The sequence below is a fragment of the Tursiops truncatus genome, chromosome 11 (assembly GCF_011762595.2).
Source record: "Tursiops truncatus isolate mTurTru1 chromosome 11, mTurTru1.mat.Y, whole genome shotgun sequence".
Taxonomy (NCBI): domain Eukaryota; kingdom Metazoa; phylum Chordata; class Mammalia; order Artiodactyla; family Delphinidae; genus Tursiops; species Tursiops truncatus.
The window spans coordinates 78,004,578-78,027,428 of NC_047044.1; the positions used below are offsets into that span (position 1 = coordinate 78,004,578).

The 22,851-nt window shown below is 40.5% G+C and overlaps 1 protein-coding gene across 8 annotated transcripts in view; it reads left to right on the top strand.

The window, feature by feature from the left end:
* The window catches only part of TMTC1 (transmembrane O-mannosyltransferase targeting cadherins 1), a 263,389-nt gene that overhangs the window by 23,333 nt on the left and 217,205 nt on the right, over positions 1–22,851 (top strand). For all 8 annotated transcript variants that reach the window (XM_019935766.3, XM_073788882.1, XM_073788881.1 and 5 more), the window contains 3 exons: positions 2,737–2,810; positions 5,940–6,116; positions 10,084–10,290. In XM_019935766.3, coding sequence (XP_019791325.1) covers positions 2,737–2,810; positions 5,940–6,116; positions 10,084–10,290 — 458 coding nt within the window. The remainder of the gene's footprint in view (positions 1–2,736; positions 2,811–5,939; positions 6,117–10,083; positions 10,291–22,851) is intronic.

Here is a 22,851-nt window from a genome sequence, read left to right on the forward strand (position 1 = left end):
GTTGCTGGCGAGCTGGGCTCTCTGTTTAACCTCCCAGAGGCCTTGCTGGTGATGCCGAGCTCAGTGCTCAAAGGGGCGGTGCCTGTAGCCTGAGCAGGCCTGGGCTTCACAAGTGAACCGTGTGCAGTTGTTACTTTACGTACTGTGACTCTGAGCTGGGCCTTGACACCGAGGTGAAACCACACTGTCACTAATAGACATATTGGATTATCTAATAACGTTAACATAAAATATCATACATGTAAACCTTAAAGTAAAAAGATGGTTTCCATACATCACGCAGAAAAACCCGTCTCACTGTTAAGAGTCTCACCCCCTTTCTCTGCAGGGAAAAGGAAGACAGAAGGGCATCAGCAATGAGTGGGCACTTTGTATATATCATCTTACTTATTACAACAGTAACGTGAGTTAGGGGGTGTAATACTCATTTTAAAGATAACAAAACCAAATCTCAGAACTTAAAGATAACAAAGTTGAATCTCCCTCAGTTGGTTAGGGGAGCCTGTATTCAAGCCTTGGATGGTCTAGCTCAGCGGTCCCCAACCTTTTTGGCACCAGGGACTGGTTTCGTGGGAGACAATTTTTCCACAGACCTGGGGTGAGGAATGGTTTCAGGATGATTTGAGCACATTACATTTACTGTGCACTTTATTTCTGTTATTATTCTGTTGTGATATATAATAAAATAATTATGCAACTCACCATCATGCAGAATCAGTGGGAGCCCTGAGCTTTCAGTTGCTACTCACTGATAGGGTTTTGATATGAGTCTGCAAGCAGTTGATTCATTATGGTCTCTGTGCAGTCAAACCTCTCTGCTAATGATAATCTGTATTTGCAGCCGCTCCCGAGCGCTAGCATCACTGCCTCAGCTCCCCCTCAGATCATCAGGCTTTAGATTCTCATAAGGAGCGCACAACCTAGATCCCTCGCATGCGCAGTTCCCAGTAGGGTTCACGCTTTTATGAGAATCTAATGCCTCCACTGGCCTGACGGGGAGCGGAGCTCAGGCAGTAATGTGAGTGATGGAGAGCGGCTGTAAATACAGATGAAGCTTCGCTCACTCACCTGCCACTCACCTCCTGCTGTGCGGCCCGGTTCTTAACAGGACACAGACCACTACCATCCGTGGCCCGGGGATTGGGGACCCCTGGTCTAGCTCCATGTGTGTGTCATTGCCTCTCCTTTATGACTGCAAAATTTCCTTATTATATGAAGATATTTATAGGTATATTTCCCAGAAATCTATTTTCCACTATTAATTGTTGATTGATTCTCCAACACACCATGGGCTTCACGTCTTCTGTGATTTGGGTAAGGCTGTTTTCTGTGCCTGAATGTCAAGTCTGTTTATTTCCCTTGCAAATTCTTCCTCATATGTGACCTTTTCTTTGAAGCATTCTTTGAACCATACCCCGTTTTTTTCCTTTACAGTTTTATTTCCTGGATTTCAAAAAATTAAGAGAAATGTACACGTTTGGAGTAGTGAAATAATACAAAGATTTATAAATGGCCATCTGTCCCCACCTTTCTTCCATTTCAGTCCCTTTCTGAAGTAACACAATAAAAAAAAATAATTTCAAGCTTAAAAATGTAGTGACCATGCACTCTTTATCCAGAGTCACCAATTTTTAACATTTTGCAGCATATGTTTTATCATCCTTCCACTCTTTCTCCTTCAATATATAAAAATATTACTTGCTTTCTGAAGCATTTGAGAGTAGGTTGCATAATTCATGCTCCTTTACACCTTAATAATTTCGTTGTATATTTTCTAAAACCAAGGCCATTAGTCACTGTTTCTTTTTAGCCTCTTTTAGTCTTAAGTTTTGAACAGTCACCAGTCTTCAGTGTCTTTCTATTATATTTATATCTTTAAATGTAACTTAAAATTTATATTAGGATTATATATAATATACAGTGTTATTAATATATTTGTCTTAATATTGTAATTGACAGTGGTTTATCATTTATTGCTGTCCTTATTTATTATGATGTTCAAATTGTTGCATATTTGGTCAGTGGGAGCCCATTGTTACTGGCTTCTGTGTCCTATTGACATGTACCTGTCATTTTTTGAGCACTTACTTTCTGACGTGAGAGAATGATCCAAGTGCTCTTGTATCTCCTGAGTCTCAACCCTGGAATCAGCTGCTTCTCCAAGGGGCCCATGTTCTCTTTAGTGGATAAATGGCCTGTGGTTAGTGTCAGGATGGCTCTTTGCTACTGGGATATTTTGCTTTCAGACCCTTTTGGTGATGTTGCTAAGAAACACATAGACGCATGCACGTACACTCACACATAGTGATGGTGAGTTCATACTCCTTCCCATTCTTGTCTTATTTTTTTCCTAGTGCTCTGTAAACATCCTCTGTTCCATTAGCACTCTGGTGCCCAAAGACTAGCACAGTGTCCAGAACTCAGTCATTGCTCAAAAAAATATTTTTGAAAAAAAACCAGTAAATGAATATACTTTGATGCTGTGAATTGATCTTCAATAGAAGAAAGGTTAAAAATGAAGTTAAGCATGAAAATCTTGCCCCTTCCTTCCTCTTTTTCTCCTTCTTTAAAATTATTGTTAAATATAACCAGAAGTGGTTAGTCATATATCAGAATTTAAAGAATAATGTGTTTTCTAATTTATTATTCCTTTCATTCCTCTGAAAACAAATAACATTTCTGTAATGCGTTTCTGAAAGTGGTTTTCTGAGGTTTTTATTTTTTCACACTTTCTAGGTGGCCGGAATTGTTGGCAGAGCTGACGTGTTGGCATGCTTGCTGTTTCTGTTAGCCTTTCTCTCCTACAGTAGGTATGTATGTCTAAGAATGCCCTTATCTGTTTACAGTCATGCTGTCCCCTGGGAGTTTCTGGGGTGTGTGTGTGTGTGTGTGTGTGTGTGTGTGTGTATGTGTGTGTGTGTGTGTGTGTGTTGACTCTGAGCTCCTGCCTGAGAGAGGAGGGAGGCTTCTTGGCAGTGAAATGCCCAGTGAGCTTCCTGGAGACCTGGGATAGGAAACCGTCTCCTTACCAAAAGCTAGGCTGTTCTCTCTTCCAGCCGCATTCTGAACCATGTCATAGCCTTTTAAAAGGACTGCTCTCCCAGTGCTGGGAAGATAAGCTCTTGCTTCTTGATTTCTCTTACTTGTAGTTTCTTACTGAGAATGGAATTTGAAATCTTAGCTCTGAGCCAAAATATACTGGGTCTAGTCCTCTCTTCTATTTAACTATGATTTGTTTAATTTCTCCTTTTCATTTTGGTCCTACATTTTGTTTTGTTTTTTTCCTCTTTATTATCCTCATTAAAGTAGCTCAAAGCTTAAAACAACAAGGCTGAATTGAAAGTAGTATTTCTCAACTGTGATTTTCCAATTTGCACATCCTTTCATCAAAATACAGAAGCTTCTTGCTTTGGTAGACTGAAAAACAGTAAAACAATTTCCCATTATATTGCCCCTTTCCCCCTAACTTGATCAGATTCTCACCTGAGTCGTGACATATCCACATAGGGAAAGGGGTGGGTAAAAAATGAAGGTAGGGCTTCCCTGGTGGCGCAGCAGTTGAGAATCTGCCTGCTAATGCAGGGGACACGGGTTCGAGCCCTGGTCTGGGAGGATCCCACATGCCGCGGAGCAGCTAGGCCCGTGAGCCACAACTATTGCGCCTGTGCGTCTGGAGCCTGTGCTCCGCAACAAGAGAGGCCATGATGGTGAGAGGCCCGCACACCGCGATGAAGAGCGGCCCCCGCTTGCCGCAGCTAGAGAAAGCCCTCGCACAGAAACAAAGACCCAACACAGCAAAAATAAATAAATAAATTAATAAAATCCCTGTTTCCACTTCCCAGCTCACGTCATTGTAGTCATTGTTTATTAAAAAAAAAAAAAAATGAATGTAATGGGGGCAGGTGACTCAGAGGGTGGCCCAGGAGAAAGGGGGCCAGTGAGCCACATTGCCCTGCTTCCTGGAGGGATGCCTGGTTAAGGATTTGTGAACCTTGATCTCTAGGTCAGTTCATTGGCCTATAATCTTATAAAACCCAGTGACTCCAAGGAACACTGTTCTAAACCAGTGATTCTCAGTAGGGGGCAAATTTGCCCACCTGCCCCAGGGGGACATTTGCAATATCTGGAGATACCTTTGCTTGTCACAACTGGAGAGGTGCAGCTGGCACGTGAGTAGAGGCCAAGGATTCTAGAGTGTGCGGGACAGCCCTTGCAACAAAGAATCATCTTCCCTAAAATACCAGTAGTGCTGAAACTGAGAAACCTTGTAAACCAGTTTAGAGCTTGGGTCAAAGATGGACTGAATTAAGCTTTATGAAGTTTTGCTTTAAGACCAGAGTCTCTTCTTAATATAGTACCAGGCTTCTAGTCCTAGCTTTGTAATCTCCCACTGCATTGCTAGGTATATAAAAGAGTGTTGTGAAAATATTAAAAATATAAACCCAAATTCAACAGTTGTTTCCTATTTGCTCTGGTGTTAGAACAAGATTAATAATCGCTTTTGAGTTTGAACTTGATCCTCAGCCTTCTTCTCTGTGTTGATCAATTTGGGAACATGAGTGGGCCTGCAGCATATCCACATCTGTGTGATCATAAGCTACACTGTTACAGCTTTCTGTTGTGCAGGCCATTCACACTTGGAGTAATTTTAAGCTATAAACCAGCTTCGGAGAAAAAGCCTGTCTCCTACAAATTTGGCATATAATTTAGGTGATTGTTCTAAGACATAACAATAAGGGTAAGACGTCACCACTTCAGATATATTGGCCTTCAAAAGAGTAGGAGCAAATTGGTGTGCCACCTGCGGAAGGAACAGTGGAATTTCTTGGTGTGGCGCTGACTCTGTTTTGTAAGGTGAAAAAAGACTTTACAGCAGCTGGAGGGTTTTAGAAAATCCCTGCTGGAAATTATGCTGAGAAAAAAAAAAAGCTTTACTTAATACATTCTCATGAAAAACAAATTTAAAACTACAGTTTAGAAACTAATACAACATTGTAAATCAGCTGTACCTCAATAAAAAAACCCAAAAAAACAGATTAGCCAGAAGAAAAGAAAAAGACTAAAACGTGTATTTTCATCACAGAAATGATGATTGTGTTTGGTATATATCCACTGATTTCTTTGTACAGAAGCATATAAAATACCTTCACAAAAATAATAATAATGATAAACACTTAACATGTAATAAGTCATTTACTGAATCTTCCCTACAACACTGTGATCCCATTTCACACATGAGGGAACTGAGGCACAGGGAGGCAACCGACCTGCCCCATGTTACCCTGTTAGTTAACAGCAGAGCTGTGATTTGAACCCAGGGAACCTGGCTCCAGAGTTCATTCATGTGGCTTAGTAACCTGTTGTATTCACTTAAAATATATTCACCTAAACATCTTTCCATGTCACTAAATACATCTCTATGGTAGCATTTTACATGGCTTTTTAGTGTTCCTTTGTTACATGCCATAATTTACCAGAATTTTTTTTTTTTTTTTTTTTTTTTTTTTTGCGGTACGCAGGCCTCTCACTGCTGCGGCCTCTCCCGTTGCAGAGCACAGGCTCTGGACGCGCAGGCCCTGCGGCCGTGGTTCACGGGCCCAGCTGCTCCGCGGCATACGGGATCCTCCCGGACCGGAGCACGAACCCGTGTCCCCTGCATCGGCGGGCAGACCCACAACCACTGCGCCACCAGGGAAGCCCTACCAGAATTTATATATGCCTTAATTTAAGTACCAAATTCAGCATTGTTGGGCATTTACTTTTTTCCATCTTTGCAAATTTTAAATAACACTGTGATGAACATGCTTCAAGAAATCTTTGCTCACCTACTTACTCAGAATACAACGAAATTGGTGCTAGATCTTATCTTTAAAAGGTGGTTATTTCTTAACGACCCACATTTCTTCTCAGAGTAAAAGCAACTCAACCTTGTTTTTCAGGAGCGTGGACCAGTGTCGTGTTGGGGAATGTTTCCCTCCCACGGCTTCTCCCTTCTTCCTGCTGCTCAGTCTGTGTCTGGGGACCTGCGCTATGCTGGTGAAAGAGACGGGTGTCACGGTGTTCGGCGTGTGCTTGGTTTATGATCTCTTTTCTTTATCCCACAATCATGATAAATCGTAAGTCATTTTAAAGTTTTGCTGTCAAGCAGTCCATGATGTGCAGAGAAGAGTTGCTTAAATCAATAGTTTTCAAACTCTCATTAAAAAAATAGAGGTATAACATTTTGTTAAATGTAACCTTCTCTTAGACTATCATATAGTAAGGCTTATTTCCTTAGGATAAATGCATTATATGTGTTTAAACTCTTCACGCTTTTGTGAAAATCCATGAGGACTATAAAGTTTTCGTGAGCCCCAAATTTGGAATTGAAAAGTATCATTGCTGATTGCAAGTTTATATCGCCAGATTGTTTTGGTTGCATACTACTGAGAGATATTGATTCACACAGTGGAGTAGTTACAAATGGTAACAGTCTGTTAACAGCTTGACTTGAATCTCTGCCTTCAAATGCTAAATTAGAGTCGTTTACTTGCTCTAGGGATGATGCCTTTACCTGAGAGTTTTGGAAGGGGCCTTTTGGAATTCCACAGAGGGCCAGTCTAAACCCTACAGGAATAATCACACGTCATATTCAAGTTAAAGAACAAGTTTATTTAGTAGCCTATTTTCATTTAAAAAACTTAAGGTACATTCATATTATCCTGTGGATTATAGATGATAAGAGTGACTAAGGCATATTAAAAGTTCAAGTACATACTATAATTTTCTTCCTCTGTCAAATCCATAATTACTAACAATTTGACATGCAGACACTATTTTTCACTAATTATAAGGCCCTTACATTTGAACTTTTAATAAATGTCACTGATTTATTCTCCAGCCTTGTCCGATGAAGAATTTTATCTTAAAAAAAAAATCCTGTCTTTTTAGCCCATTCCCTACATCTTTATGCTTCTTGACATAAAGATAAGAGCAGTGCTAGTGAGTGGCAACAAGCTGAGATGAGTCATTAGATTCTGATCACCTTCCTGCCTGGGCGTACTTGGAGATAATTTAAATAGATTGTAGTGCTCTGTTGGCTCTCTGTAAATCTCAGAGGCATGTAAAAGGAAGGAGCCCAGTTATCATTTTGATCCAAGCTCAAACCAAGAAAGCTGTGAGCCAAAGCACCTCCCCTAGGCTTATATGAGAATGCCTTTCGTCTGTATCCTCTCCACCCATGGTAGTAATTGCATTGCTGACCTTACTATTTAGAGAGCAGCCTATCCACCCCTCTGGCTTTCCACTTTCTTCTGGCATCCGCTTTGTATCTTCCTCCCATCGTCTTTCTGCTTCGCTCTACTGACAGCAGAAGATGTGGCAAGTGCCTGCAGACCCTTGCCTTTGGTTCAGTCCAGAGATATTTTAACCTCATATCGACTGAAATAAAACACACAACTGGTGGGTTGAGAATGTTTTATTTGGGGACATTGCTAAGGACTACAGCCTGGGAGGGCAGCCTCTCAGATAGCTCTGAGGGACTGTTCCAAAGAGGTAAGGGAGGAGCCGAGATGTATGAGTTTTTGCTGAAGAAAAATTTAAAAAAACAACTATATAGTCGAAACTCAAAAGATTAGTGCTAATCACAAAAGATCAGGCATCTCAAGTTAATGATTTCAGTGCTTTTCTATATATGGGAAGATGCAAGAGTCTGGGCTCATTAAAATTGTTCCTTTGATATGCAGCTCAACTCTCTAGGGTCAGTATCCTATTTTTCTCCATCCTGAATTCCCCTCAGGGCGCACCTTCCAGGCCCGCTGCAGTGGCTGATAATATGATAGCAGGCAGCATTCTTGTTTAGCTCATCTTTGAAGTCATATCTCCTCTGGTCTGAGGTCTCTCCAGCCCACTCCTTTTTTCTTCATCTGGTCACTGTTGAGCTAGGCTTTTTTCAAAGAGAATAATTGTTGTTTTTATTCCTTTAGTAATTGTTCTTGACCTTCATTATACCAAACTGCCAGAAGTTCTATTCTATGAAAAAAACAATACTGCTCATATGTAGCTTGGATGTTGCATAGCTCATAGTTGGTGGGGTTTCTTTGTTTGTTTTAGTAACTTTTAGCTCTCACAACCGCCAGCATCTCTGCATAGGTGGAGGCATTCATTCTTTCCACCCACTTAACACATTCTCATTCTGTGCCTGGCCAAGAATAAGACAGTTAAGATTCCTTCCCTCAAAGAGCAATACTGGGGGAGACGGACGTTACATAAGTAGTTACGCGAGTAACTGAGTACAGTGGTGAAAGTGGTGAGAAGGAACTGAGAGCAGGTAACAGGGAGACCTGGTCCATCACAGTATCTCTTGAGTGCAGGCCGTGTGCCAAGCACTGGGCCACGCCCTTTACAAGTATGAAGTCACTGATTGCTCACAACAACTTTTACCCTCATTTTACAGAGGAGAGAATTCAGGCAGGCATAGAAAGTAACCTCTCCAGAGTCACCCATCCCCTATTGCGACTTCTGTCTGTGTGACTCCAGAGCCACAGGGTTACCCCTGAGCCTCTGTGGAGCACACAGGACAGGGATTTGGAGACCCCCCGGGGCGTCTGCATCTCAGATCCTGGGCTCACATTTGTACCAGGAGACCAGCTCAGAGGATCTGTGTGTATTGGGGGGTCCTGACCCCTTTGAGAATCTCACAGAATCGTGTCCCCTTTTCCCAGAATAACGTACACACAAATTCTTATCTGCTCATTTAGAATAAACATCTTGGTACTAGGTTGTTCTTGAGGTCTTTTCATTGTATGATTCAGGAAACAGGAAAGAAACAACAGAAGCAAGTGTTGGAAGCCCTCGCCTACGTGAAGAGCAATTTATTCCTAAATTTTAAGATTGGACCACACGAACAGAGTTAGATTTCTTTTCTGAGACATCACCTTTAGGAAGAAACATTTTCAGTGAAAGAGCAGCTCCTGAAAGTTAAATTTTTTTCTTTTTAAAAAATTAGCATATAATTGCCAACACGCAGAAGATAACGTTCCCTGACCCCAGTCCCTACCCTCTCTCTAGAAATAACCATGATCCTGAATTTGGCATTTTTCATTTCTAGGGCGGTTTGCTTGTTATTACTTCATAAGTATATACCACTGAATATCAAATAGCATTGTTTACATACTTGCAGACTTTATATAAATTGTGTCTCTTGCTTTTCTTTTCATTTAACGTTGGATTTTGAGATCCATCAATGTGGATACATGTGGCTATAGTTTATTCATTTTAACTGTTGTGTAGTATTTAATTATCACAATTTATCCATCCTTCTGGAGTTTGAATTTAGGTTATTTTTACATTTTTGGCTATTATATAGCATGCTTCAGGTAACCTTTGTGTGCACGTCCTTCCTGGGGCATAACCACAGAAGTATTGCTGGGGCCACAGATGCATCCATGTTCACTGTGTTGATCTCACTGTGAACTGTGATTTCACTTGTTCACTGTGAGCAAGAGACATTGCTTTTGAAATGACTGGAGTGCAGCAGTGGATGAGAATCCCCTTTGTTCCACATTCTCCCCATCACTTGATAGTATCAGACTTTAAAAGTTTTGCCCAGCTGGTGGTTATGAATTATATCATCTCAGAAGATTCATGAAGGAAAATGTGAGAATACATTGGGGTGGATCAGCTGTGAAAAACATTTCACAAGACCATAATAATGTAAATCCCGAATATCACTTCAACTGAGTTAGGAGAATCCAAATTATATTTATTATGAGAGAAATATATGTGGAAGATGAGAAGAGGGTGGTTGTGAATGTGTGTGTGTGTGTGTGTGTTTGCGTATTGGTGACCACGTAAAAGGGACTGAGTCCTCATCTTCTATGGTAGCAACTCAATAAGACAAGTTCTAAAATTAGAAATAATATTATAATTTAATCTTATTTTAAAAATATCGTGATGAATACCAGAAACAGAAGAGCTAAAAGACTTGTGGACGGTTGCTTCCATGGAACAGGGCTTGGCGATGGGACAAGGGATTGCTGTTCCTTGTTGCAGGTCTTATCATTCTGTCTGACTTTGTTTCCCCTCCATTCCATGTACAATTAGGAGCAATGGGGTCGTCCATCAGCGCAGCCCACAGCGGCCCGGGAGCTCCCTGCCCACCGCACCGCCCGCGCACCCTCTCCGGGAGAACGGGAAGCAGCAGCGGTTCCCTCACAAAGGAGCTTGGGGTGGCTGCCATACTCCATTGCCACCTGAACCCAAGAGCAGTGGATTCCCTGTGTCTCCTCGAGCTGTGTGGTCCTTGATGAGGTACTGGGCTGTGCTCCTTGACCTTGCGTGTTTTCACCATCCAGCATCACCTGTTGCAGGGGAATCGCTAGAGGAGTGAAGCACCGAGTGGGTTCTTTGTGACACCGCCCACACTTGTTTCCCTCCTTCTTTCTTTTTCCTTCCCCATCTCCCTTCCTCCTGCCTCCTTCCTTCTCTTCTTTCCATTCCTTCCTTATATTAGATCAGATGAAAAAGGAGTAGCTGGAAGAAGCAAGTAGAAGCCCTGCTGTCTGCTGTTATTTAGAAGGAGAGGGTGAGGCTCTGAAGCCTCCATTAAGAAGTGCAGACATATTGCTGCTTCCCTGTTGGAAGAGCCCTGGGCATCAGAGAGCAAGGCCCCTCAGTTTTCTGGGGGAGGATAGCTCTACCTTCTGCTGCTCCGTCTCTCCCTGCTCTTGGTGTGTGATAGGAATTTATTACAGCACAAGTATGGGAGTAAGCCCAGGGGACACTGCCTCTCAGAAATGTTTTTGAGGGTACAGGAAAATCTTTTTTTTTTTTTTTTTAAAAACATCTTTATTGGAGGATAATTGCTTTAAAATGGTATGTTAGTTTCTGCTTTATAACAAAGTGAATCAGCTATACGTATACGTATATCCCCATATCCCCTCCTTTTTGCATCTCCCTCCCACCCTCCCTATCCCACCCCTGTAGGTGGTCACAGAGCACCGAGCTGATCTCCCAGGGTACAGGAAAAACTTTAAAGGATTTTCTCTCTTTTTTTGAATCTTTTGACCTAGCCATGAAAATTAACATAGATTTATCAGAACTCATTAAATTAGTTTGCCTCTAAAATAGCTCAAGCCATGGGCAAGTCAGAATTTAATAAAGATGGAAATTTGACTCATACGATTAGCGGTTAAACAGCAGATTGCTATTCTTATTCTTCTGTGCAGTCCCAGAAAACTCCCTCTTTTCTGGGTCTTTGTTTCCGATTATTCCTGCGGAAACCTGTCTTTTGGATCGTGCTCCATTTATTCGTTCATCAACAAAGATCTATTGAGTGTCTACCACGTGCCTGGCATGTTCCAGGCACCAGGGATATCCTGGTGAATAAGGAAGACAGGGTCCTTGCCCCTGTGTAGCTTCCCTTCCCGTAGAGGAGGACACACACTAAATAACCAACAAAGAATGAACAGTGTGGTGGAGAGTGGTGGGTGGGCCTGGCTGGAGCAACTCCATGTTGGTTGGTCAGGAAAGGCCCACAGAATCCTCCTGGATGAGTGGAGGAGCTAGCCCTGCTCGGATCTGGGCACAGGGTTCCAGACTTGGGGAAACGAGCAAGTGGGGTTTGGAAGGGGTGAGCTCAGGGGGTGGGCAGGCCCAGATGGGGAAGGGTGTGTTGGCCATGGAAGTGAGTTTGGATTTTATTCTGAGTGGAAAAGGGAGACTTTGGAGGGTTCTGTTTGTTATCGTTGTTGTTGTTTAATGTGGAGGAAAATGGTTACATTAAGAATGTTCACTCTGGCTTCTTGTAGCGGATGATTAAGGGGCAAGAGTAAAGCAGGGAGACTTTCATACAGACTGAGGGGAAAAGAAAGGGTCTTGGCCGAGGCTGATAGAGACTGAGGTGGAGGGATATAGTGGATTTGGGATAAGTTTTGGATATACATCTAACAGGACTTGCTGATGTTTGGGGTGAGGGGTGAGGGAAAGGCAGGAAACAAGGCTGTTTGTGTTTCTGGCTTCAATAGTTGGGTGCGTGGTGGTGTCAGTTACTGAGATGGAAAGGCTAGAGGAAAAATAAGTTTGGGAAAGGATAAAATCACAGGGATGCTTGAAATTCCTGAGCAAGAAAGCAGAGAGGTAAATAGTCAAAACCTTGAGGATATCTTGACTTTTTCCATAACACGGCATGAAGGAAAAGAAGACAGAATATTTGGGGAAATTGTAAATTTTTTTAAGGAAGGCAGAGGAGGAGAAAAAACAAGAGTTAATCGCACATTACAGACTTTCAAGGAAGGACAAAGGTCAGGCTGCAGTGTGACTGAGTTCCATCAGGGCGGGGACCATGTCGGCTTCTGATCACATTTGTATTCCCAGTTCTTTTCATAGTGTCTGGCTAAGAGTAGTTGCTCAAATATTTGTGAAATGAATAAATTATTGAGTAGGTGGTAAGAAAGTATTGGAATTAAGCATAAATAGAATATTTTCCGTAAATTTGGTAATGAAGGAATGGGGCAAAGGATGTTAACTCCAGGGGTGTTAGGTTTTTGTTTTCATTTTTATTTTAAATTTAACGCGTGTGTGTATGTAGGTAGATAACTTGTAGAGAGTAGAGATGGAAGGTGCAGGAGCAGAAAGGAATAAAATGAAGTATGAATACCAGTGGTGCACTGGTAAATGCTTAATAACTGGCTCTCCAGAGAAAGTAAATCCTGACTGGTGTTGGCCAATTTCCATGTAAATACTCTTACCATGTAGCTAATTTGAAGCTACAAATGTGACATTGCTGAACATGGAGCTGGGAGAGGTGTGCCATAGCTCACCATCATGAAGCGTTTCCACTGCTCAATGGACAATATATGTAGTAACCTCAAGAGCATAGATAACAGTAAAATGAAGGAAACTAATTAGGAAGTGATGAGCCTTGAGTACTTATTACCTTTGTTTTTAGCATGATTTAAGTTTATAGAATTATTTTAAGATATATATTAATATATACAATATATTTACATACGTATGATTTATTATAGTTATTTAATTTTCAATAATGGCTGTATTTAATAACTGGCCTGCAAAATTTCTGAAAATTTAATAGTCATCTCTAGCAAGCCAGTGTGAGTCAGCTCCAGCACTCCAGTGAAGAAGGTCTTTCAGGAGGGGAAGAAAACTTTGTATCTGTGATCCATCCACTATGTACCAGGAGATGGGCTGGCATTTCCCACATGTTATCCCATGCAGCCATCACAACTTTCGTGTAGGGTAAACCTTACAGTTTGCATTATCAGGTGGATATGGAAGAAGTTAAATGATCATTTAAAACATTTGCATAGGGGCCACCGGTGGCGCAGTGGTTGAGAGTCCGCCTGCCGATGCAGGGGACACGGGTTCGTGCCCCGGTCCGAGAAGATCCCACATGCTGCGGAGCGGCTGGGCCTGTGAGCCACGGCTGCTGAGCCTGCGCGTCCGGAGCCTGTGCTCCGCAACGGGAGAGGCCGCAGCAGTGAGAGGCCCGCATACCGCAAAAAAACAAACAAACAAAAAAACATTTGCATAGTTAGTAAGTGGTAACATCAGGATTGGAACTCAGGCTGTTTGACCCCTAATCCTTTGCTTTTGCCTGTTTGTTATGCTCTGAAGTCCAGCTTCCCGGTTGAGGACTTGGCTTTGGGAAGGAGGCAGGACACTTGTTTCATGCTCTGTGGAGCTGGCCTCCCTGTTGAACTCTCGGGGGTAGAAGATTCTTGCAGCCATCCTTGGGTCAACAAATGAGGCACCTTCTGACTTACTTCGATATAGGGTGTTGGTACTAATACGTTGAATTAAATGACATGCTTTTTTTTTTTTTTAACTCCGAGCGCCAGCCTGTTTTAGAAAGAATTATGCCTGGAGAGCAGTACATAGGACAACTGGAACTGGTCGGGGTCTTAGTAAGTTAACATGTTTGTGGGCAAGAAAGACCATTATCCTTTCTTGGAGGGGAAAGTTGTCATGTATTTTCTTCCTTTGGAAAGGAAAGGTGTCATATATTTGACTATAAATTTGATTAGCATCAAAATTATTTTAAAAAACTGTGTGTGTCCTTTTGTCAGAAGGTGATCAGGTAAAGAAAATAAAAGTTCAAAGAGGCAATGTTATTTTAGTTCTGAAGATCTCTGCAGACAGTGTTTAAATCATGGCTCCTTCACTTACTTGATCCTAGACAAGTTATTTTATCTCTGTGAGCCTCAGTTTTCTTATCTCCAAAAGGTGGAACTAATCATGGCACCTCACTCTCAGATTGCTTGTCAGGACTCAAAGCTATAGCCTGCATAATAAACATGTAAATAGGTGCCTGGCCCACAGTAGCCAGTGTGGCAGCCCACAGCATCATTAGTAGTAGCTTAGTATTATGAATATTATTATTCCTGTGTGAGTTTCTAAACACCAGGATGTATCCTGAAACTGGTGAACCTGCAGTATGCAGGCAAGGGATGAGTTTGTGTGAGATTTTTTTTGCTTGAACTTTGAAACTATTTGCTAATATGTATTTACATTGCATGCATGGCATTAGGCTGTCAAAAAATTGGACTAAATACTATCAGGTAAAACATTTTCTGTAGTTACCAAATACAGGAGAATTCCAAAATCCTACTGCAAGTCTTTTATTTAGTTTCCTGTTTTTCTGTGTGACTTAGTGATTGGCTTATGGGTAGCAAGTGCAATGAAGAACCTAGGACGTAGGGTATACACTCTGGAATCAGATGAAATTTCAGTTGATAGCACCTTTTACTCAGTTGTTCCATGTGCAATGAGAAATGTTTGGTATGTAAACCTTCCTTCTCCCTACCCTCTCCATTATATCCAGTTCATTCACGCATGGACACATTTTCCCTTTCACCTTAGAAAACTCAGTGAATTCTGCCTGAACTCTTATCCTCGTAACTCATACCTATATCTGTAACTATATGTAGTCATTTTTCATATAGAGACTTGATTGATTTCCCATTTAAGTGACAGTGATTATGGTTGGTGTTGAAGACAGTTCTTGGCTCAATAAATTCTTGCTCTTTTCCTCTTCTCTTGCTCTGCAGCATCTGTCACGAATCATTCATTTGTCAGTATTTACTGAATGCCTCCTATGTGCCAAGTAATGTTTTAGGTGCTGGGAATATATGGCAGTGAAGTAAACAGAGCTCTGCCCTCATGGAACTTAGCTGGATGATGATCATGATATTTTTACTAAAATGGGCTCGTTTCCTACCTTTGTGGGTAAGACAGCGGTCATATTTTTCACTTCAGTGTGTCTTAAAAGTTTTTCTTGTGTACCTTGCACGGACGCATGCAAATCAAGAAACTAAGACAGGTTTAGGGTTAGAGAACAGGTTGGCACTAAAGTGAAACTGTTAGATAATTAAATTAAATTCAGAGGACTTAAGGAAGCATATAAATATTTTGACCTTCACTGGTGGAATGAGTCACTGATCTTTCACAAGTGTCGTTTTAATGCTTTACTTTTGTAGACCTTGCATTGTATTCTTTTTCCGTAAAGTAAGAAATGCTTTGTAGATTAAATTCCTCTGAGTAGGGCAAATGTGTTTCAGATCATTATTAACAGCCTCATGTAAGCTTTGAAAGAAGCTTAGTAAGTTTGTGAAATGAGATTTTCAGGTGACAGGAAAAAAATCTCTGTTGAAAGCCTGAATTACTGATGAATAATTGGGTTATCCCCCCACCATTTTACACACCTTTCTGGTTGACTGATCTCAGATGGGCCGTTTTAATCTCACTCAGTTACTGCTTTAAAAAAATGAAATGACCAAATGAAAGAGGGGTGGAGTAAACTAAGAGATCTACACAGAAAATACCTCCCACAGTTAAAAGTGAAGTTTGTGGGTTCATATTAATAAATCCCCTCCCCTACTTTCAAGTCTCTTAATGTAAGTGTAAAGCTCAGTGATGAATCCACCTTAAGAACACAAGCCACCCTCTGGAAGTAGGTATGGGCTAAGGTCTTACTTTAAAGAGACTTTGTACATTCTTTCATTGCTGCGGATCATTTTTCCTCATTTCCATTGCTTTATTTAAAGATGAGCTGGGCCACATTTTGCTATGGAATTCTCTCTCTTCTTCAGTGGTGTAAATACTTCAGTCTTCAGGTGTAGTTCTTAGGTGGCTGCAGCCAGATCACTATGACGTTTTGGCACATGATGGTGGTGGAGCTAAGAAAGCAGTAGCTCTCAGGCTGTATTTTATAAAGACAACTGACCAAACCTACTAGCATAATTATTGTTAAAGTTATTTCTTATTAAACAACTTAAACACTGTTTACACCCATGATTCTATCACTTGGACCCAATATCCAAAGGGTATCCTCTCTTGTTACCTTTGGCCCATACATGCCTGAGCTTTTTCATAGCTTGTCAATTTCTTTTTAATATGCTGAACTGACCATAGCTTTTACTAAGACCCTGTAGTGCCTCCTGGTGTGACTGAACTGCAGACTTGCTTAGTGGCTGGGAAGGCACTGGAGAAGGGAGGTAGGTGATTGCTGCAGGCATCTGTCTTCCTATGGAGGACACATTTTCCTGGGAAGGGTGAACAAATGCTGCTGTTTTGCTATAGGAAGGATGAAAATAGTGGGAAATTTATTTTTAAAAACTTAAATAAAAAAGTAATTTTCCAAAAGAACTGTCAGTTAGTGTTATCAGGCTTCTTAATTTTGAACTGTGTTTATTGGGATAGCATCATTAATCTGCCTTTAACGTTCTTTGGTGGGTTGATTTACCCAAGATGGGCTCTCAAGTTCTTTTTTTTTTTTTTTGTGGTACGTGGGCCTCTCACTGTTGTGGCCTCTCCCGTTGTGGAGCACAGGCTCCGGACGCGCAGGCTCAGCGGCCATGGCTCACGGGCCCAGCCACTCCACGGCATGTGGGATCTTCCCGGACCGGGGCACGAACCCGCGTCTCCTGCATCGGTAGACGGACTCTCAACCACTGCACCACCAGGGAAGCCCTCAAGTTCTTTTAAAGTAGCTTTTCTTAAACATGGAACTTACCAGAGAGGTATTCTCTTACGTGGATAGAGAATTAAAAGAGAGTTTTTTCTGTCACTACTTCCTAACCATTAGTTGAGAGTGATGTTATTCCATCTGAACCAGACCCAGAGTATATGGTAAAGCAGGTATTACTTTGATGAGTTTGCCTGAAAGCTTATTGAAATCTGCTTTGCTTCTTGAACTGAACTCAGCACTAAAATGGATCATTTCAGTAAAGTGTTTCTTGGCTTCGTTCAGAACTTAGCACTAAAAACCTCTTCCAAATAAATCACGTGCTAAGAAGCAAAATTCCTTTTAATTTATGGATAGCAGTTGGTAGAGTTCCTAACTGCTGACAGCCCCTGGTTCATTCTGCTTAATCTTGACTGGGTACCGGCTCTTGGCAATATTCTATCCCCTGTGAATTTCAGTCAGTGGATGATAAGTTCTTTCCTTGCTCAGTGTAGAGCTATCAAGCTTAGGCATCTGCTTTCCAATTGGATTCATGGGGACATATGTTGAAAGAGAAAATTATCAGAATGTAGGCATTTCTGGTTGGCATTCAATTTTGTCACTGCCACAGTAGGCTCTTAGAAGAGGATGCCAGGCCTCATGGTTTCCTATCAGCTCATCAGTCACCATTGGATACTCAACCTCTGTCCTGTGCAGGTTAGAGCCTGGGTGACTTCAAGGACACCAAACATCTTTCCCTTCTTTTGCAGAACACAGGTAGGGCCCTTAGGGTGTTGTAGGGAGTCCGCTGCCAATTTCTTTGCTCTTTTAGTTAAAGCTGCTGTCATCCAGCTAATTTTTTTTTTTTTAATTTATCTTTTTTAATGTAGCCTGCTGAGAGGTTGTGGAGTGATTGCAGTAAAAGCAGTATCAGTTCATCTTAACATTGTAAACACTCAGGGGATACATAAATAATTCTTTCATGGGAACATTATTCTACACTAGGCAATATGGTTTCAGATAATTTGGTGGGATTTCCAGTTTGTTGCTCTAAAAATTGTCTGCCACATGTTTTGAACTGCTACTATGTTTTCTAGATTAAATGTGACAATGTTAAAAATGTAAATGCTTGAAAAAGTACACAAACGGTGCTCTATGAGCTTATTGTGAGGAACAAATGAGTGAATACATGAAAAGAGCTTAACACGGCTATTAGTTGTGGCTTTTCATAAATGGTAGGGCTATATCCCTACCAGCATGCTTATTTTATGCCAAAGACAGTGTGGAAGAATTACTGTTTAGAAATCTTTTTATAGTGGTCACTTTTCCTTTGCTGTATTTATGAAAGTGGTATAGTCTTGATTTGATTTGTTTATGATATTTACTTATTTTCTCTCTTTTTATAAGCTTACAGTATTTTAGAGGAAAATGACTGTAAAAGAAAGAAACATTCTTGTAGCAAAGATGGATTTCATCGACGTTTAGCAGGAAAACAGAATGCCTGTGTTAACACTTCTTTTTTTTATAAATTTATTTATTTTATTCATTTATTTTTGGCTGCATTGAGTCTTTATTGCTGCGCATGGGCTTTCTCTAGTTGCGGTGAGCGGGGGCTACTCTTTGTTGTGGTGCGTGGGCTTCTCATCACAGTGGCTTCTCTTGTTGCAGAGCATGGGCTCTAGGCGCGCGGGCTTTAGTAGTTGTAGCACGTGAACTCAGTAGTTGTGGCTTGTGGGCTCTAGCGTGCAGGCTCAGTAGTTGTGGCACACGGGCTTAGTTGCTCCACGGCATGTGGGATCTGCCCGGACCAAGGCTCGAACCCGTGTCTGTCCCCTGCAGGATTCTTAACCACTGCGCCACCAGGGAAGCCCCTACACTTATTCTTACCTGATGGATACCATCCTCATTATAAGTTGCATGTGTAAAGTTATTTTTAGTTGCTGAGACTAACAGCGGACTTTTTTTAATTAAAAATTTTTGATGTATTTAGAATTACTATTGAATAAAGCATCACTTTAATAAACAAACCATTAGGTTGAAAATCAAATAATAAAGACAATTTACTAGCTTTTTAGATTGATGACCTTATAGCCATATAGGAAGGTGTGTTTCATGTTGTAGATTTATGAATTATTAATGCTATTCACATTATTCAAACCATGCTCTTTACTACTTTATATATAATCTAGAAAATACATATTGATTTTGAAATCACCCTAAGCAGCAGTCTCCGTGAGGAACCTGGCATTAAAGATTTGCTTTTAATGATTTAACCTCCAAAAGGAGGGAACATAGTATGGGTTTTTAGGGGATGAAGGCAATTAATTATATCATAATTCAGAAAAAAAAAAAAAAAAACAACCACATGCAAACAACCAGCCAGAGTTGGACGGAGGGAAGGAATGTTTGTGTCTTATGTTAAGAGCTAGACATGCCCTCAGTTCTTAATGAATAACCAACCAATGTGTTTCAGTTTTCAAGTGGTAGAGCTTCTATTTCCTGACAGTTAAGTCTTTATCCTGGATTTCTTTTTGTACTTTACCTTTGGTTCCCTTAAGTAATTTTTCTTTGTGAAAGGAATATCACTTTATGAAAGGAATTATGATCCATACTGCATTTATGATGAAAAAAATTTGATTTAAAAGGTTGTTTATTTAATTATAAAACTGCACTTTTAGTTTTCACGTGGAGTCAGGAAGAGACTATATCCTCAATACAGGTTGTTTCTCTCTTCTTTAAATTTTTTAATTAAAAAATTTTTAAATTGAAGTATAGTTGATTTACAATGTTGTGTTAGTTTCAGGTGTACAGAAAAGTGATTCAGTTATATATACATATATATCTATTTTTTCAGATTCTTTTCCCTTGTAGGCTATTATAAAATATTAAGTTTAGCTCCCTGTTCTATACAGTAGGTCCTTTTAGGTTATCTATTTTATATATAGTAGTGTGTATCTGTTAATCCCAAACTCCTAATTTATCCCTCCCTGCCCCTTTCCTCTTTGGTAGCCATAAGTTTTTTTTCTATGTCTGTGGGTCTATTTCTGTTATGTATATAAAGTTCATTTGTCTCATTTCTTTTTTTAGATTACACATGTAAGCGATATCATATGATATTTGTCTTTCTCTGTCTGGCTTACTTCACTTAGTATGATAACTTCTACATCCATCCATATTGCTGCAAGTGGCAATATTTCTTTCTTTTTTATGGCTGCGTAATATTCCATTGTATAAATCTATTACATCTTCTTTAACCATTCATCTGTCAATAGATGAATTGCTTCCATATCTTGGCTATTGTAAATAGTGCTGCAATGAACACTGGGGTGCATGTATCTTTTCAAATTATGGTTTTCTCCAGATACATGCCCAGGAGTGGGGTTGCAGGATCATATAGCAGCTCTGTTTTCAGTTTTTAAGGAACCTCCATACTGTTCTCCATAGTGGCTGTACCAATTTACATTCCCACCAACACTGTAGGAGTGTTCTTTGTTTCTCTCTTCCTTATGGCACATAATTTATAGCCACAACGGATAGTAAACCATTAAGATAAGTCAAGATTGGGTACCAATCTCCAGATATTTTTAAGCAGAAAATACATGTGTGATGATATCAATAGTTGACGACTGAGTACATGTCTTGAACAATAAAACTTGTATCATTGTCCTCATTGCTGTTTTTGAAAAATCTGAACATTGTAGAATTGCTGAATCCTTTGAAAGAGAAGAGCGGTTTCCCAGGTTGGGCTGGACGTAAAGAAACGCATGGTAGTGTAAGGAGCCATGGCCTGGTTGGGGGGAAGTTGAGTTCTACTCTGATTCTGATTTGCTCTGCTCCTTGGGCCAGTTATTTTACTTCCCTGGATGTTTGTTTTTCTTATCTGTGAAACGACACAAGTGAGACAGGTGGTCTCAGGTCATTTGTCACTCTCTCTGACTATTGGCCAAACTCTTATGAAACGATGCTGTCACTTTTCCTTTTCTCTTTTAGTCACTGCACTCCATCGGCGTGCATGTAGTTCGAAGTTGTATGAGAGTCAGAGGCTGACCCTGAAGTGAGATACGATAATGGGCTACCCTCGTGAGTGACTAGGCAGACTGTGGAGGAGATTTCACTGGTGTGCATTCGGCTATTTTTGTTTTCCTTTTCCATCTTGAATTCTTGACTACTTAAGTCTTTGGAACTTAAGTCAAATGTATTGATGAGAAATATCAATAGCAAAAAAGGTTAAAGTTTACACATATTTTGCCCTCAACCATCATAGAGGTCATCAAAGCTGTGCATTTGCAAACTGATACCTGTTGACTCTTCAGAGACAGTTTGTTGATTCATTTGATTAATAAACATTTATTAAACACTATATACAGATGTCATAGGGATCATTTGCTTACAAAGAACAAAATTTTTAAAGAACTTGTTTAAGAAAATTGAAGTTTTCATTAGAAAGGTACACTGGACTCTAATGGCACCCCAGTCAGGGTATTGAACCTGATTTCTGGACACAGGAACTGGCAAACTCAAAACATTTCTTTTTTACATTTTGGAGGGTTCATGGTCTCTCTTTTGCTTTTTAAAATCCATGTTGTTGTCCTTTCCTCCTCTTCTTAAAGACTGACTTTTCTTAATTTGGTGAGTTGCAGGGCTGCCTCAGTCCTAGCTTCATGTAACCTCTCAGTTCAATTCTCTGTTAAAGATGGACTGGAATTAATGTGTTCTGACTCCAGATTCTCAAAAATAGAGGCTCTGATTGGGCCAGCATGGATAAGTTTACACCCCAGTGGGGAAGTCATACAGAGAAAAAGATAATCTTACTGAGGGTGGCAAGTGTGATGATCAATGTGTGTACCCTGAATTATGGGATTCACAGGATAGGATACCTCAGCCAGCCTGGGAGGTTTGGCATAAACTGAGTCTTAACAGCTGAGAAGATGAACTAAAGGGAGGGAGGGCTGTCTTCCATGTATAAAGCACAGCAGGGGGGAGGACACAGAGGCCTGAACTTGCAAAGTGTGCGTGTGTGTGTGTGTGTGTGTGTGTGTGTGTGTGTGTGTGTGTGTGTAACTACAGGCAGCACAGGACATGAGTAGTGGAGACAAGGCTAGGAAGGTAGGCAGGAGCCCCGTCATGGAGGAACTTGGGAGAGATGCCAAGGGCCTGACTCCTGTAAGGAGGGCAACAAGTGCAAAGCAGGCTCATCTCTTTTTTTTAGATTTATAGGTAAGAAAACTCTGATCATAAAGCCAGATGGCACATCTTATTGAAGGGTGAAGATTTAAAAAAAAAAAAAAAAAGAGTGAAGATTTAAAAATTCAAACCACTTGCTATTAATGATTACACTTTTGAGAATAAAAAAGCAGTAGTTCTGAGTTTTTACCGTAAATGAATCCTGCATATTTGTGAAAGCTCAGTATCTTCTCTTTGTCGTTTAAGATTGTATCATATAAAATTTTCTTTACACATTTTTGTAATTCTGGTAGAATTCTCATATTTAAGAAAAATGGATAGGTGACTTAAGAGTACGTTTGCCCATGATAGGGTGAAGCTATGCTATTTACCCACACCTTAGTTGATTTAAGCCTTTTCCATTTATGATTTTCCTCCAAAGAACAGAAATTAATAGAAACTTCACGGAGGTACTAATCCCTTTCTATTATACATTCAGTATGGTAAGTTTATAATTTTGACTTCCAGTTTCTGATTAAAATCATCTCTTCTTCTTATGTGTATTATGCCCAGGCAGTTATATTTTGTATTGGTGCAGATAATTGCTTTTCTACTTGGCAAAGAAAATGAGCAGATTCAAGATAAGTATCTTTTTCTGGCATGATCGATTGGAAGCTCTGCCACCTAATGTTGACTGCATTTTCAGAAGTGATGTAGCAAGCACAGCTCAGCATCAGACTACAGCT